Raw genomic sequence first — 16,487 nt, forward strand, 5'->3', positions numbered from 1 at the left:
TTCTGGATCATAAAGATCACTTTCTCTCCATGAAAAGCAACTGTTTCACTTAACATCATTTCCCTTGCATGTGTCACAAGGAAGTGATGAGGCACAGGTTTTCACCACAGATGTTATTTCAGTCAGCTTTGATGAAGAAATTGCTCTGGACAATTTCACTTTCATTTTTTTCAGTAACTATAGAAATACAGAACTCTGCTTCATTATTTAGCTCATCATAGGATGGGAACTGCTGGAACTCATCAGTAAAGTCATCACCCAGAGAGAGCATATACATTTCCAACAGCTTTCTGGTCCAGGAAGAAATGTAGTAGGCTTCAATCCAAGAGTTTCAACAACAAAGCACAGACACATAGCTAGATTTGATGCAAGATTGGTCCAGCACTCACAGGTTAAGCAAAGGCTCAAACAGATGAACTCTGCAATTTTAGGTGTTTGCATTTACAGAATGTGAGGCATTCTGCTATTAGCAGGGGACCAGGCGTGCCTCAGTGGTAAAAAAAAAAAAAAAAAAAAAAAATCAAACAAAACCACAAACACTTTAATCCTATGGTCAGGGCAAAGAGAAGACAGTACCTACATTTATTCACCTCCCTAAGTATTGTTGATTAATATTAGCTTCATCTAGCCAAGCACTATTAATCAACTCTAACTTGTTTGCATATTTTGTTTCAATGCTGGATTGCATCTGTACAAGCAGCTCTTCAAAGTGCATCTGTAGAGAGTAAACACCTGTACTGCTCCTTCAAATGCGTACACTTACTTTTTGGAATAAGGAAAATCCTCCAGTAATTGCACAGGAATGAATATAAACACACTTGAGCTCTTGTAAACATGTCCACAGAGACTTCTCATATAACCACAGAGTGTTCTCCTTCAGTTTCTTTTTCATGTCTGCAAAACTGGAAAAGCAAGGCTATCTTCTTGGTGGATATTTCAAGTGTGTAGTTTTTGAATTTATATATAATTTAATCCAGGATTTCAGGAGCGCAGAGTTTTCATCACCACTGCACAAACTGTGTGCATGCAAAATGTAATAACATCTCCAGCTCCACTAGCATCAGCAGAGTTTCATACAAAACTTGTGCCCTTCAGGTTGGATAGATAGCTTCCACAGAGTATTACAGTACTGATAGCTGCTGTACACCAAGAACACATGAGCTTGTTTAGAAATTACCAGAACTAGTCCCTTGCAAAAGAAAGGGATGATATAATATCATTTTCCTACATCCATATACAGTTCTCCAGTGGACAAGAAATTTCTAAGTACAGGGACCATCCAAACCAGAGAAAACTATAAAGGCTACTTGTTAAGTAACACAAAGAACAGATCTCACATAAGGGTCACCAAACAAAACCCATGTACAGTTATTTAATTCTAAGAAAAGGAATCATGTAAGGATGTGAAAAAAAACTAAAAAGAAAGAGGACACTCAAAAGGAGCAGTTCAAAAAGCAGGAAGCCTCAGGGAGAGTTAGGAGAGTATTGCAGGGCACAGGTCAGCTCTTAGAAAATGGATTGCTTAAGTAAAGACAGGGGAGCCCATAAAACATGGCAAGTAAAATGTAAGCAGGAAATTAAAAGGGCTAAAAGACAATCCAAAAATTGCCTGCAAACAAAGATCACCGTGCTAGTAAACAGCTCTTGAAATACATCAAGGACAGGAAACCAGCTAGGAAAAACAGTCCAGCTGCTGGATGACAAAGGTGTATAAAGCACAGAAGGGGATGATTCAGTTGTAGCAGAGAAGCTCAGTGAATTCTTTACACCAGCCTTCAGTGATGAAACCTTTGGGGAGATTTCCACACCTAATACACTCTCTGTTGCAAATCTGGTAGAGGAACCAGACCAATCTGAAGTAAAATCAGGAAATACCAGACTGAACAAGGAAGCTAGATGTTAATAAAGCACTGAGACAAAACAATTTTCACACAGGTTCTGAAGAAACTCAAATATTAATTTAAGGACCACTAGCCAAGGTATGTAAGCCAGAGCTACAGAGAGTCTCTGTGCTTGAGAATCACAGATCCTGCCTGCATAAATTCCAGCTGCAGGAAGGGCTGGGTAGGGAACCTGGAAACCACAATCTGGCAAGTCTGAATTCATTTAAGTAGGAGAGTGAACATTAGAAAGAGTAGTGCTTCACAGGCTTTTTAAGATGGAGAGGAATCAGCAGTGCAACTCCTGGGATCAGTGCTGGGACTGGTGTTACTTAGCATGTTTATCAATAACAAAATTAAATGACTGAGGAAAATATTGGCAGGTAGGCTTTAGTGTAGTAATTCCTCAAGGCAATATCAATTCTAAATATTCCTACTTGGAAGCCAGAGCCACTCTTGACAGTTCTCTGAAGTCCTTGGTTCAGTGTTCAATAGCAGTCCAGAAAAGTCAGCAATCTCATTGGAATCCCCAGAAAAAGAGGAAGGCAGGACATTTCTGCCACTCCTCACAGCCTGAGTGCTCCCACAAGTTTGGTACTGTGATCTGCTCTCCACATACCAAGGAGGACATTACCAAGGTGTCAAAAAGGGCAACCAGCTGGAAACAGAGGTACTAAAAAGGCTGGAAGTCCTCAGTTCAGAAGGAAGGCATATGCAATGGATATAACCAGGTATAACAAAAAACCCATGAGCTATAAATGCAGAACAGTTGTTTGCCCAACCCTACAAAACTAGAACGAGGCAGTACTCACTGCAACCAACTCATTTAAACAGAAAGGACATGTTTATCCAGCAGGTTACCAGCTTCTGGAACTTGCTGTCACGCAAGACTCTGAAGGCAAAGGATGTTCATAGGTTCAAAAAGGGATTAAACAAACTCTACTCAACAGGTCCATAAACAGAGACTTGGATGACTAAACAGGTACATATCCTCTAATATCCTTAACAGAAGAGCTGTGGAAGCTGGAGATGTCTGGAGAGAAATGGATCTCAAGAAACAGCTATTGGAGGTTCTCCTGTTAACTTGTCAGACACAATACTGAGCTAACTGGAACACTGAGGCAGCTCTGAAGTTATTCCTTTTTTAGGATGACTTAAGTGTTCCCACACATCACACCACTTCCTGAGGATAAGCAATGATCCCAGCAAAGGAGCAAGGTGATAGAAAGCAAACATATTCATTATCCCTTTATGACAGAGGTGAGAATGGGACAGGGACAGATACAACCAGCTAAGAAAAGGAAATGAAACAATTTAGACCAGTTATAGGTGCCAGAACTTCTCTTGTAACACCCTTGCCCTGAAAACACCTTAACCATCTGTACACACAGTACAGACAGTAAGTAATTCTTTTACCCCCTCAATCTAATTTTTAATTCATCAAAGTTTCATTTTAGAAGCATTTTTTAAATTAACACCATCTTTGAAGACAGTAAGTTATTTATAGCTCTAAAAATGCAATCAGCAAGGCTGTATTTCCTGTCTTGTAAGTGAAATATAAGCTTGGACAAAAGAAAAAAAACTTACAAGAAATGCAATTACAGCAAGTTTGTTTTCAAGACAACAAATCCTTTGTTTTGATGTTCAATTTATTTCATTATCTTGCTACTCACACAGTTTTAAAAAATATTTTTATTTGGCCCTTGGGGAAAAATTTTCTATGCTACACAGATAAAAAACCAACAAAGTTTGACAAAGTTCTCTTATTCCTGCCCTCAACACAGTCTGTCTCAAAACCTTACACTTGTAGAAAACTAGCTAGAAAGGAACTAGCACTGGAAAAGTCGCCACAGAAATCATGACAGGCATGAACAAACATGAAACATCACACATTTTGCTCCTTCTCCACAGTTTAGTGAGAAGTAGGCTTGTTACTACAGTCCCCTATTCCAATATCAATAGCCATACATTACCAATACAGTATACTTGTATTACACATGTATATACATATAATAAACCCACAGGAACCTGCAGTGCTCATGAACTGATGAGCAAATTCAAAGAAGGTTACTTCAATTGTCCAGCAAAGTACAATATAATCTAAAATCAACGTAACACCAAGTACTAAAACTTATTTACACATTTATGTTTACTTTAACCCTCTGAGACAAAGCAGAAAGTAAAAAAGTGATAAAGCATTTGCAGTTAGAGGATCCTACATTAAGTTCCCTTGGGAATGCTGGAGCTCAAGACTTCCCAAACGCACCAGCTCTTCCATTCAAATGGGCTCACTCGACTCACAAGCACAGGGCTTACACAGCAACATGAAACGCTGCTGTGCTGCAAAGGAACAGGAAAGTGAGTAGGAAGAAGAAAGGGAAATGTAGGAGAAAATGAAACAAACCTTGTTTCACCACTCCCCTGTCTGTGAGAAAGCGACAGCCGGAATGCACAGACTAACAAACCAAGATCTCTTCTTAAAAAACCTGCAGGATACATGCTCAGATATTTGCCTGCCTCTTTATTATATAGAGTTCAGTTAGCACTAAATGCCTCCAGCTGGTTTCAAGTTACAGCCTGGGGCAGTAGTGCCATAAAATTCCTCATAGCCACCCAAACCATTACTCTTGTACTTTCTTCCATGTGGGGTCATCACACCCCCTCTGGAAAGCTTAGAGGTATGATAGCACTGCAGGCCCCTTCAGAGAGAGCCTGACAATGGTGCATTATGAGGCCTGTTGTAACATCCTTTCAAAATTCTTAAGGTCCAGTGGTTTAGAGAAGAGGGCCTTTTGTGTGTGCTGTCAGTTCCAGGAAGCTCCTGTCACTGGCATGGAGACTGCATATGGAAAAGAGCTGCTAAATAGACCAGTTAGAAGAATATGGGCCCAGTTTTGCTCCCACATCACTGAAACCATGAATGCTGCAGCTCTGTCGAGGTCACAGGAACTGCGCTGCTGTGATGCTGGGGTGAGGCGCCAGCTGTTGTTTCCAAGCCAGGGCTCCCTCTGAGATGTTCTCGCAGGCTCTGCCCAGGATGCACCCCCGAGGCCACCACAGCCACAATGTCAGCTCTCAAACAGCAGCAGCAGCCTGTGCAGGCAGGGCAACCCACAACAGCTCTGCTGAAAACTTACCCTGCACAGAACAGAAGAGCTTTCTCACCTCCTAAACCTGGCTGGACTTGAACTGGTGATGAGTCAGTCACGCTTTCAGACTTAATATCTTCCTCTTAATACCCTCCTGTTCTTCCACCAAAGGAAAGGAAAGCTTATGATCCTAAAAGATCTGAGGTAAATAACCTAAGTAAAAAAGGCCATTCCTGACAAATTTCTCTTTCCTATGTATTTTAAACACAGCTTGCTTATTGCTTTTGGTTTGTAACTTTCTTTTTGATACAATCAACAGCATAAGAACATACAGTGTATGTGTGACCTGGACTTTGCGAGTGCTTCTTACAGAACTTTATTCCCTCATTTATGTCCTCATACTTTATTCTTTTCACCCAGTCAGACTTAATCCTTGTCCAGGAGAGACAATCAGTATTTTGGTTCTGAAAGGTTTGAATTTTTTGTTTGTTTGTTTGTTTGTTGTTTTGGGGTTTTTTTCTTGTTTTTGTTTTTAATTTGTTTCTTAAAGACATTGGTTCAATTACATGACATAAAACATGCCAATGAAAAGACCCTTTACTTCATTATTAAACAAACTGCTGACACCATTATAAAGAATTAATGGAATCATATATTTCTTCCATTAGGAGACAAGCAAATTCTTAATACTCAGCACTGCCAAAAATATTAGGCAACTATATGCATTTTATAATGGGTGTTAAAGCTGATAACCTGGTTACTATTTGCACTGCACATTCACATAATAAACTGTGTCATTTAGAAGATCTGGAACATCTCACATCCCTGTCTCACCTTGTTTGCTTATTGTTTTGCACCGGAAGTGTTCATCAGTTTATAGAATTTAGAGAAAGCAACATCACCTTGAAATCAAGTGCAACAATGCCCTGCTCAGAAACAGAGCTGGGAGCTCTAGTTCCTCTGGCCCATGCTGCCTGCAAAATACAGCTCTTAGAGGCCTCTGCAGCAAACAGGAAACTTGCAGTACTTCCAGGCAGATAAGAAAAGCTAAAACTGGGATCCTTTCATTATTTGGAATAGCTCAGAGTATACCCAGCCATACTGGGTACCACTGTGTCTCCCAGGTCCTCTTTGTAAGAGTATTTACAACTCGCTCCTTGGTCTCCCCATTACTCACTCGTCCTTTAACCATTTGCTGAGGTTAACAATCAGGACAGTGATTTTTGCTGCTTAGCAGTAGTTCCCACTGAAAGCAGGATTACACTGGTTTAAACAGTATATAAAAGGTCTCTGGGTGAAACTACAGGGTTGGTGATCAGATTATCCTTCACTACACAGTTCCAGTATCCTTTTTGGGTACATTTTTTTTTGTTCAGATCTCATCCTGCCACTCTGCAAACACCTCAGATCACAGGACTGCTGAAGAATGACAGAAAAACAACTCAGAATAATGATTTTAACCTGCTGTGGAATAATTAGAAATAAACTGCAGTGACTGTGTAAAACATCACATGCCATCACTCTCTTTCCTCAGCCAGGATGTCTGTGGACTCTCAGAAGCTGATCACATTTCACAAGATGCAACAGCAAGTGATGCACAGGACTGACAAACAGAACCAGTAATTTCTTCTCCCACAGGTTAGATCTACTTTCACACAGAATGCATGGTCTGTTTGAACCCTTTTGCAATGAAGAAAATAACTGAAAACATCCCTCTGTGACAATTCTGTGTCCTGTGACATATTGGCTGCACCACAAGCCTGAAAATTGCCTTTGGTCCCATGGAACCTATACATAAAAACCAGCACTTCAGTCTGAAGAATTAATATGCTGTCAGCTGGTAGTGTTTTTGGCAAGTGAGTGAATTTAATCCAATTACAGCAAAGGTGATGAGGTCAAGCTGACTCTCAGTAGAGAATCACCAGAAAGACTATCCTCAAAACAGAAGACTCTGCAGCTTGCTAGACATGCTGTAGTGAAGTTTAGCAATGCTCAGACTTGTTATAACAAAGGTAGGTGCCAAGAAACTGCTTAGTGCCAGCAAACAGAAGAGGAAAGGGATTCAGCAAGAACACACTTTGTAAAGCACACTGTAATCCTAAGAACTTAATTGCCTTTGGCAAGAGCTGCATCCCATTGCTCTCTCAGAAGTCGTTTTATCTGCAACTTGATGCTCACAGCTACAGGGATGAATGGAGTGGGGGAGGAGAAGGAACTGGGGGAACTAGTGAGAGAACTGCAGTTACCAGTCTGTCTTTGATGAACTACCAAAGCAAAATACAAATATTACTGGTATGTGCTAATCCTGATCTGCATATCCTATGCCTCTCATAGAAGCAAATGAAACCGGCTCTCCTCCCAGCCCTTTAAATCACCTACAGTGGCAGAGAAATTTGTTGCAGAGTTGTAGAGTTACACACCTGTATTTGTACTTTAGTATTTACATATGACTGGCCTCACTTTCAGTCATTCTCACTGAACCCATGTAGGTCAGTGATAATTTGAAGGTGTAGCCAAAGTTTGTTTCTTTTCCCTGCCTATAATGCAGCATTCACAAATATTTTACAATATGTTAACCCCAACTCATTGTTCCCACATAAATGGAAGACTCAAAAGTAAATAATGCACCAAGCCTCTTTAATTAAATAAGGAGTCTGGGGGAGGAGTTTCTGCAGACCCTGTTAAATCTTAAAGCCTGCCAACTGGATGAACAAAAGGTAGATTAGGCTCACATGATAAATCCCAGCAAACCTGAAAAGCCTTTGTTAATAAGTCACTAAGGGAATTTTTCTTTTTCCCCTAGAATTTCTGTTCACCAGAAGTGAGAGTGAAGATTATTCAAGCAGGTTTGGTTTCCAGCAGCATTAAATGGGTATATGCCTCATGGAGCTCTAATCTCCTCATTTCTATAGAGCTCAATTCTCCTTTCATTTCTACTAAAGCAGAATCAGTTATTCCTAGCTTTTATAGAGGGAGCAGCTGCTGAAAGTTCAGAGGCAAAAAAAGTTTTTGAAATTACTTAAGATTCCCATGAAAACTAAACTGGAATTCTATATCAGTTTTAATAGCAACAGGAATATAAATGTATTTTCATTTCACTTTGGCATTTCTTTCATGTAGCAGGTTGCTAATGAGCCTTTTAAGTTTCCATTCATAAGTTAGTGTTCAGTAGCTTGTTCACAGAGCCAAATGACATGTTAGTCTGGCAATTAGTTTACTCTTCTGTCTGTAGAGAGGCTTAATGAAAACATTATTAGAGACAGACCTTGCTGTAGCACACTCAATAGACCCTCTACAATTGCTCAGAAGAGACACAGATTTCAGCAAAACCCAAACTGTAAAAGACACAGATTTCAGTAAAACCCAGACAACATAGATGCCATTTAAAGCTGTGCTAAATTTAAAAAAACTCCAGAGTCCATCCTACCTGGAACCATCTGGGTTCACTAATGAATCCTTTTCAGCACTATAGATTAATCATATCTTCTCTGCATCCAGTGCTGAAATCCAAACAACATATGTAGACCTAATGTACATCGTGGAAGCATTCCTATTAGTGGGATGAAGGCAGCTGTACAAAGGTTGCTAAATCCTGTTTGGTGTAGTGGATGCCACAGGAAAAGTTTGAAAAGTCTACTGCAACAGGTGCAGCAATGTGTTTTTAGAACCACAAGAGAAAGGAGTGTATTAATCAGGCAAGGGAAGATAAAATTCCCTTCACCTGTAGAATAAAGTTTGGAACAGTTATTGAGTACAGCTCTAAACACAGCAAAAGCAAACAACCACAGCATGTTTTATTATGTACTTGACAAGTTTATGAATGAAAGGAGATGAGTATGTCTGCAAAACCAGGATCACTTCCAGCCCATGCTCAGACCTGAATTCAAACTACCTAGAAGAGTCCAACAACCATAGACTGTGTCTACCAGTCCTCCAGAGTCTAATAAGAAACTTCAGCCATCTCCTTACATGGCTCTCAAATAGAGCTTCTGAGCGCTTTTTCTGGATTTAGGCATCCACAGCTTTAAGGCACAGCATTTGGAGTAGTTCTGAACTCTATTTATATCTGCATTTTGGTTTAGGAGGGCTCTGAAAGTAATTTGTAGCTGTTGGTTTATAGTGTTTCTAAGTACAGTGTACTTGGCCTGAGTAAGGATATTGGTATGGATTTTGATTGACTGTAAAAATCAGATCATCGCCCAGAGGAAGTCCTAATGAACTTAAAGAAGGAGCCAGGGAGAACAGAGAATACAAAACAGACCAAAAAATGGTGAAAAATGATGCGTCTCTTACATTTAACCTAAGCCAATGGCAATACGTAATCCCAGTTTATTTCAGACTTTATAAATTCCCTTTCAGCATTATACAGGCAAACCAACAGAACTTCACTGAATTATTTCCTTCATTCTCCTTTGCACCATTCAGCAGGGCAACTAAAGCTGTGGACAGATACTTGCAAGAGTAGAGTATCTGATTTATAACTTTCTTTGCAGCAGACCTTTTAAGACTTCCCTACAAGAACAATAAAAATGGGGTCAGTGATATTAACTGGTGTGAGCCTCCCACATTGATATAAAATGCTAGCTGTGATGTTTATTAAACCAGGCATTTCCTTTCTGCTCATGTCCATCTAAAAAGGTTAAATGCCATTAATACGTCACACACCAGCCCAGGACATCCTGCCTATCATTCTAGTGGCTGGTCCTCTGGTAGCAAACATTCTCCTACTACAACTAAAAAGTCACTCTAGTTACTCTTTGAGTTAAAACACTTGTCCTGTAGCATTCATTTGCAAAAGGCTAAGGATGGGTGTAACATTAGGGTATTATGAAAAAAAAAACCCCACACAGTAACCAGCTACAGAATTGGATCACTTGAGTAAACAGAAAATACTGGACATGTGCCAGATGAAAATTAACTATTCAGCTATTAAATGTAATTTTGGTTTAAAAACAGCAGGCTCTTAAGATGCACTCCTAGAACCTAGTTCCAGGAACATCCCAGCAAATACATAGTTGCACAGGAAGACACATATCATATTCTGCAAATAATAATGCAAGTCATCAGCAGAATAAAATAAAATAAAGATATGTGCAGGAAATAGGGGGAGAAAGATAGCAGTTCTTTTAGGGATTTAAAATTAGAGAGAAATTACTAACTCTCTTACAATTCCACTGACAGAAATGACATTCCCAGCACTCCACAAAGAGGTAGCATAATTTTGTAGAGTCTTAGTGGGGAACACACCTTCTGCATATAACTCCACACTCACCCTCCCCACTTCCCAAATGCTTGGAAACCCCTTAAAAGAAGGGTGTGGAATCAGGTATTTGCACTTATCCTCTCAGCCATTCCCTTTGTAGGGAGCATAATGCACTTTTGTGCATTATTGAGAATAATGAACTTTTGATTCCACTTCCTGACTCTAGGAGAAGTATTCCTGTGGATTTACTCTGCAGAAGACCAGAATAGAGCAAAAAAGTATCTTTAAAGTGTAAGAGGAGGGAAGGATCCTCTGTCTTTTCATCCTGCTAGTCTGCCATGCCACTCCCTCCCAGCCTGAGTGCAGGGAGCAGTGCCAGGCCAGAGTCCAGATGTGCACATACAGGAAAGAGGATTAAAAGGCAAAGAATCCCCAAAAGCATATTGCTCCATGGCGTGAAGGCAGCCTGCAGAGAAGTGACTTTCCCGCCTCTGCCAAGTTAATGATTTTAAACATTCATCTCCTTCCCCCGTCCTCATGCAGGATGTTTAAGTGGTGTCACCAGGCTTTATCCTTCTCTGAGACTCTAAGCATGTTGTGCAACATGATACAAATTACTTTGAGAACAGCACAAGTTAAAAATCCCAGCACATACATTTTGTCTGAAACATTAAAGATGTAGATGTGTAGTGAAGGAACGTGGCTACATGTGCCTCCACATATGCACCTCTATATTTGAAAGGCTCAGGAGGCCAAGAGAGAGCCAGAGAGATTATCCTTACCGCCAAGCCTATAAATGCCTCATCTTGGAAATCCTTTGCTACCTGCCAGCAGAGAACAATAAAACTGTAAAAAATCATACATAAAGGATGACAAGTACTTACTACCAGGTTTGCTTGCTCTGGGATTAATGCTCTCCGGGAGAGGTGCCGTAGGTGAGCCCTCCTCCCTGCCGGAGCCCAGCTGACGCTCTCGCCGGGGAAGGGACGGGAGCTGGGCTGAGACACCCGCAGGAATTCCGCGGCTCCGGTGCTCCAAGCCCGGCATGTGCCCGCAGCCCGCGCCGCTGGGCTGGCTCGCTGCAGCGCCGCTACCTCGTCCCTCCGGAGAAGCAGGTTCCCCTCCTCTGCTTCTCCTCCTCCTTCTCCGCCTACTTCACCTCCCCCTGCGGAGGATGCCGCGGTACCCCCCAGCCGTGCCCGCCCACGGGCTTCCCTCCGCGTCCCGGGGCGCAGCCGGCAGGGAGAGCCCCGCGGCTCCGGGGAGCGCTGCCGGAGCCGCCTCGCCCGAGCTGCCCAGCCCCGAGCTGCGGCTCCGGCCGGAGCCCACCTGCCGCTCGGCCGGGCTGGGCTGGGCCGGGCCGGGCCGGGCTGGGCCGGGCTGGGCTGGGCCGGGCTGGGCTTCCCCGCGCACGGCGGCAGCGGGGGAAGCGCGGAGCCCGCGGGGGAAGCGGTGCCCTGCGGCGATACCGCCTGCGGTCGGCGCGGCTGCCCCTCGCTCCTTCCCGGCGGAGCCTCGCTCGGCAGCGGCCGGGGGTCCAGGGGGAACCAAGGGGGGACAGCCCCGCACCCGTGGAGCGCGGCTCGCCCAGGTGGGGCGGCTGCGGATGGGGGGTGTCCAGATCTGGGAGCGGGATGTGTGAGGAGTGTGTAGGGATGCACATGGGTGCCATATGAGCCGTGCCTGCAGACAGAGCCTGTGGGGATGTGGGGTTATAGATCTATGGGGTACAAGTATGGGAAGTGTAGAGGAAGGTGGTTATGGGCTGGCATGGGATGTGAATGGAATACATATGGGAGATCTGTGTGTGTTCTGGAGGAACAGCATAGCTTGCATATAGGGGAGAGCACAGGATGTATGTGTAGGTTTGCATGGGACCGGGCTAGGATGCCCGAGATGTGTGCGTGTGGGTATGTGTGGGGAGTGTAGGGCTCCGTATGGAGCTGCAGCCCTGCCGTGCAGCCCCGATGCCAGCCACAGGGCATTCTCTCAGGCACAAGGGGGCTCAGGGCTGCCCCTGCCTCCCCCATCCCTGGGGCCTGCCCAGGGACCATGGTCTGGCACATCTGCCTAGGGACATCCAGATCTGGGACAGGGGATTTATTTTAATAAACCGTTTACAGTTAATTGTGTTAAGTGCTAAAGTAGTGTAGAAGGAAGAGCAAATGCGAGATGGGGACAAATTGAATCCTCTTCAACAATAAGACCTTAGAACCTGTGTTTCATAATTAGGCTGGAAACCCTGAAGAAGAAATGTATGAAATTGCATACATTGCTAACTTAAAGCCTTTTTACTCTGATTTACTTTAAATTTTTTTCATTTACACATTTAAAAAACACAATCAACACCATATTCAAAGTGGACTTACAGCCAGATCATAAACATACATGGGGACAGACATACAAAAAGCCCAGGTTCTATGGATAAAGCCTTTCTTCTCCGTCCTTTTACATTCTTCTGTGCTGCAGAGTGCTGCTAGGTATGTTAATACATGGTTCTGAACTGCTACAGAAAAAGGAAAGCACAGGCTGTAGAAACCTGCCTCCTCACCAGGCACTAAGATACTTTTAAGGGTGATGGACAAAAACCACAGCCCAGGCTACAATTCTTTCTCTCCCCTCACTGTTTCATCTGAACAGCCATCAACTCAGAAAAATGGGGCCAAGATAAGCAAGTCCCAACAAAGCTGCTCTTGGCTGCAGTGATGTCAAGAGTTTTATATTTGCAGAGACCTCAGTGTTTTCCATTGTGATTCTGAGGTGAATTTTCTGCCATTGAAAGAGAATGTGTCCTGCAAGCTGAGTAGGCTGCACATGGAGGCAGTGCAGGACGCTGCCTTTTCCTGGTGCATAAGTCCTGGTACCTGAGCTTCTGTGAAGGATGAGAGCAGTTACCAGCATGAGCCCATGAAAAGTTATAGCCATCACTTTTGCACCATAGCAGTACAAAGGGAGTGCATTAACTCTTCAGGAGGAGACAGTGTTAGTTTTCTTTTTCCTAATTCCTTTAGACTGATTCTTAGGAGAACAAGATGCTTTTGCTGTTTTAAAGGCTCTGGGACTTTGAAAACAGGTTAATAGAGATTTGTTTGTTTGTTTTCCCACCAGAATCAATGAAAAAGGAATCCTAAAGAAAGGTTATTTTATTGTCAGAGGTTCTGAGTACCTCAGTCCTCACTTGCTCTATTGAAGCTCTCTCCCTGTTGGTTCCATTCAGCCGGACTGATACTCCTGGGCTTTTTCCTTCTCATTTCATGGTTGTGGCAAATTCTGGATTGCCAGACATTTTTCTTTTTAGTCCTAAACAAATGGACATCCATCCCTGATCTTTTCTGATGTACATGACAGTCTGTCTATGGTGGATTTCAGATGGCAGTGCATGCACACAGAGTTCCACAGCTGTACACCCATCAGCACATGAGCTGGTAAAAGCAAGATGCCTGTTGTATGAACACTTCTTTTGTGCAGATAAATTATTATTTGGCATTAGAATACAGAAAGTACACGAAAACCAAAAAGCCACACAGAGCCAGGGATGAGTTTGCTTCAACCTTCTCTGTGGTCTGACTAAAAACTGTACTGCCAACACCTTCTTGGAAGAAGTTTTCTTCTGAACATATTTTAATTGTTAAGAAGATGCTGCTCTGCATCATTCTTATGCTTTTCTGTGCTGATTTCTAGCCTAGACTTCATGAAACCTTTTTCTTATAAATGTTCTCATGTCTTACCAGTTGGGAATTGCTGCTCTAGACAATCTTGTAATAGCATCGCTGTCTCTGCTTTCAATTTAAAATGATTGCTCAGGCCTTAAACACTCACAAAGAACAAGGCCCAGTGTTGCCAGTGAACCCACATCTGCCTTCAGCTGAGAGGGAGGAGTAGGAGACACTTGAATCGTGATGAAAGCCACTGAGCTCCATAAGGAGAGCAGACGGTGCCCCTGCTGGGTTTCAAGGCATTGACTCATTTTCAGCAGAGCTCATCTTTTTCCCTGTTTTGTTTTGCTGGGTTTTTTTTTCCTTTGGTGGTTTGTTTTGTTGGGATTTTAATTGCAAAAGTCAGATCAAGAGGGAAAAGAAAAAAAAAAAGTGAGGGATCTCCTATCCTGGTAGAAACCAGAATGACATAACCCTTGATGTCCAGTCACAGTCCATTCCCAGAGTCCTTTTGGGACCATTTATCTTCTAGATGGGCCTTTGTTCTAAGAACCCTCTAGGATGCTGGAAGTCAATAGTTCCACTTCTTTAGATGCTGATCTTAAATCTGATGAGGCTCAAGATAATGAAAGTTCAGATATGACATTTAATGACTGCTGCTGGCTACAGTAATCCTGTTCATTCTGAACTGGCTGCTCGAGGGTTGTTTTTTAATTGTAAACATCCTCCCTGCAGCTGCTTCAGGGACGTGTTTAGGAAACAGCGGCTGGCTGTGTTTAAAAGATTTCAACTCATCTCGACCTACATTTAAATTTTTGTAGCTTACAAGCCCCGGACTCTAACCAACAAAACCCTCAGAGAGCTTATATAGCTTCTGTAGGGCAGGGCACAGGAAATAAGTGAAGGATGAAGTTACCCAGCTGAAGTGTTAGGGAAGTGTTAGGAAAAGAGTTACTGAAGCTGAACTACGGGGTTCAGATGATTATCAGGTGATTAGGAGAACAAGGAGCAGCATTGCATAGAGGGAGTAAAGATAACCTCTCCTTTTGCCTTGTGCTTTCCTCTCCATTCATTCTTTCAGTGGCAATCTTTCTGTAAAATCCTTTTGGCTCCTTTCAGGATCAAGTTCGGGAGGTACCTAAATACAATTGTATTTTGATATGTGCTGCTTCTCACTTACACTTCTGCTCCATAAATTGCTGAAGTTTAGGGCTTGTTCCTGATATGACCCCTAACTAAGCAGGGAAACTGCTAGAATCAGATACTTAGGAATTAACTTTATTGGAAAGGAACACATTTGTCCATTTCCCTGAGCCCATTCTTTCTTTTCATTCTGACACAAGAGCTTGTGCTGGTTTTTTTTTCACATTGTAAACACTCATTTTAAAAGCAATGCAGTTTCTAGCCTCTTGAGATTAGAAGATAATCTTCTAAAAAGGGAGCCACTATCTTCCGAAATCTGCAGGCAGACTAAATTATCATCCTCATCCTGCTTATGTCTTTGCTGATTGTGAACACAGAAAGCATTAAAAGCCTGTGAGTTTCATGCTGTAAAGAGAGGTTGAGTATGTAAGGAGGGAGGGAGCCAAGAGGTCATACAAGTACTGTATGGCAGTACTAAAATTGACTTAAAACATTTAGGCCAGCATCAGTTTACTCAGCTCAGGAGAAAGAAAACTGGGTTAGATGTGCCAGCAAAAGACCACACAGGTAGTTTGTGCCTATCTGGTGACTTTCACAGGTATCTGAGCCTTTACATTTCTGTGTTTGATGGAAAAAGGCAACAGGGCTGTAAGCATTTGGCTGCTGGGGAAACTTCAGATTTGGAAACTCAGCAGCTGTTTTATCATCTTGTATTTAGAGCTGGAACAACATAAGCTAGTGAATAAACAAGGAAAATCTAGCAATTTCATTGATTTTAATAGCAGCTAAATTGCACAACTTGTGTTTCAAACTAACAGACTGTTCAGACTAGCAGACCAAATATTTGGTTGAACTACAAATATTTTGTGTCTTCATTTTTCTAAAGCCACAGGTGGTGGCAGAGAACTTCCACTTTCATAAATTACAGCATCAAACCCAGTAACTACTTCTGACTTTCCTGAATGAAATCTGTCAGCAGGGTGCTATTTGTTTCCATGTAAGTCAAGTGGTGGATAAAGGGAGTGGTTACTCTGTGTTGAACAAATGGACACACAGAAACAGGAGCTGAAGCTTGATTGACCCTGCAGATCAATCACAGAATGACAGAACATCCTGAACTGAAAGAGACCTGCAGGTATTCCAAGTCCAGCTCCTGGCCCTGCTCAGGAGTCACACCCAGAGTCTGAGAGCATTGTCCTAACCCTTCTGTGGCTGCTGCTGTGACTGCTGCCCTGGGGAGCCCCTTTCAGTGCCCAAACACCCTCTGGGTGAAGAACCTTTTCCTGATATCCAACTCAAACCTTTTTATGGTTTACTGTGAAGACAATCAACAGATGGAAAATCTTCCCAGTCTGCACTGTAGAGTTAGCTTTGTGCTGTTTCAAGAAATGGGAACATTGCCTGTGCACGGGGAAGACACAGCTTTGTGTCCTAAAGCTCTCACTTCAGCAGAGCTAAGTTTAAGTTGACAGAGGGAGTTTGAGATGAATCAGAGGCTGGGAAAATTCAGCAAATA

General features: G+C 42.6%; 1 protein-coding gene across 1 annotated transcript in view; it reads right to left on the reverse strand.

The window, feature by feature from the left end:
• Nucleotides 1-11,234, reverse strand: part of MYLK (myosin light chain kinase) — a 203,265-nt gene extending 192,031 nt beyond the window's left edge. The window contains exon 1 of the mRNA XM_063400871.1: nucleotides 11,057-11,234. Within this exon, the coding sequence (XP_063256941.1) occupies nucleotides 11,057-11,219 (163 nt within the window). The 5' untranslated portion in view covers nucleotides 11,220-11,234. The remainder of the gene's footprint in view (nucleotides 1-11,056) is intronic.
• Between the last annotated feature and the right edge of the window lie 5,253 nt (nucleotides 11,235-16,487).

This window comes from Prinia subflava, chromosome 6 (genome assembly GCF_021018805.1).
Source record: "Prinia subflava isolate CZ2003 ecotype Zambia chromosome 6, Cam_Psub_1.2, whole genome shotgun sequence".
NCBI lineage: Eukaryota > Metazoa > Chordata > Aves > Passeriformes > Cisticolidae > Prinia > Prinia subflava.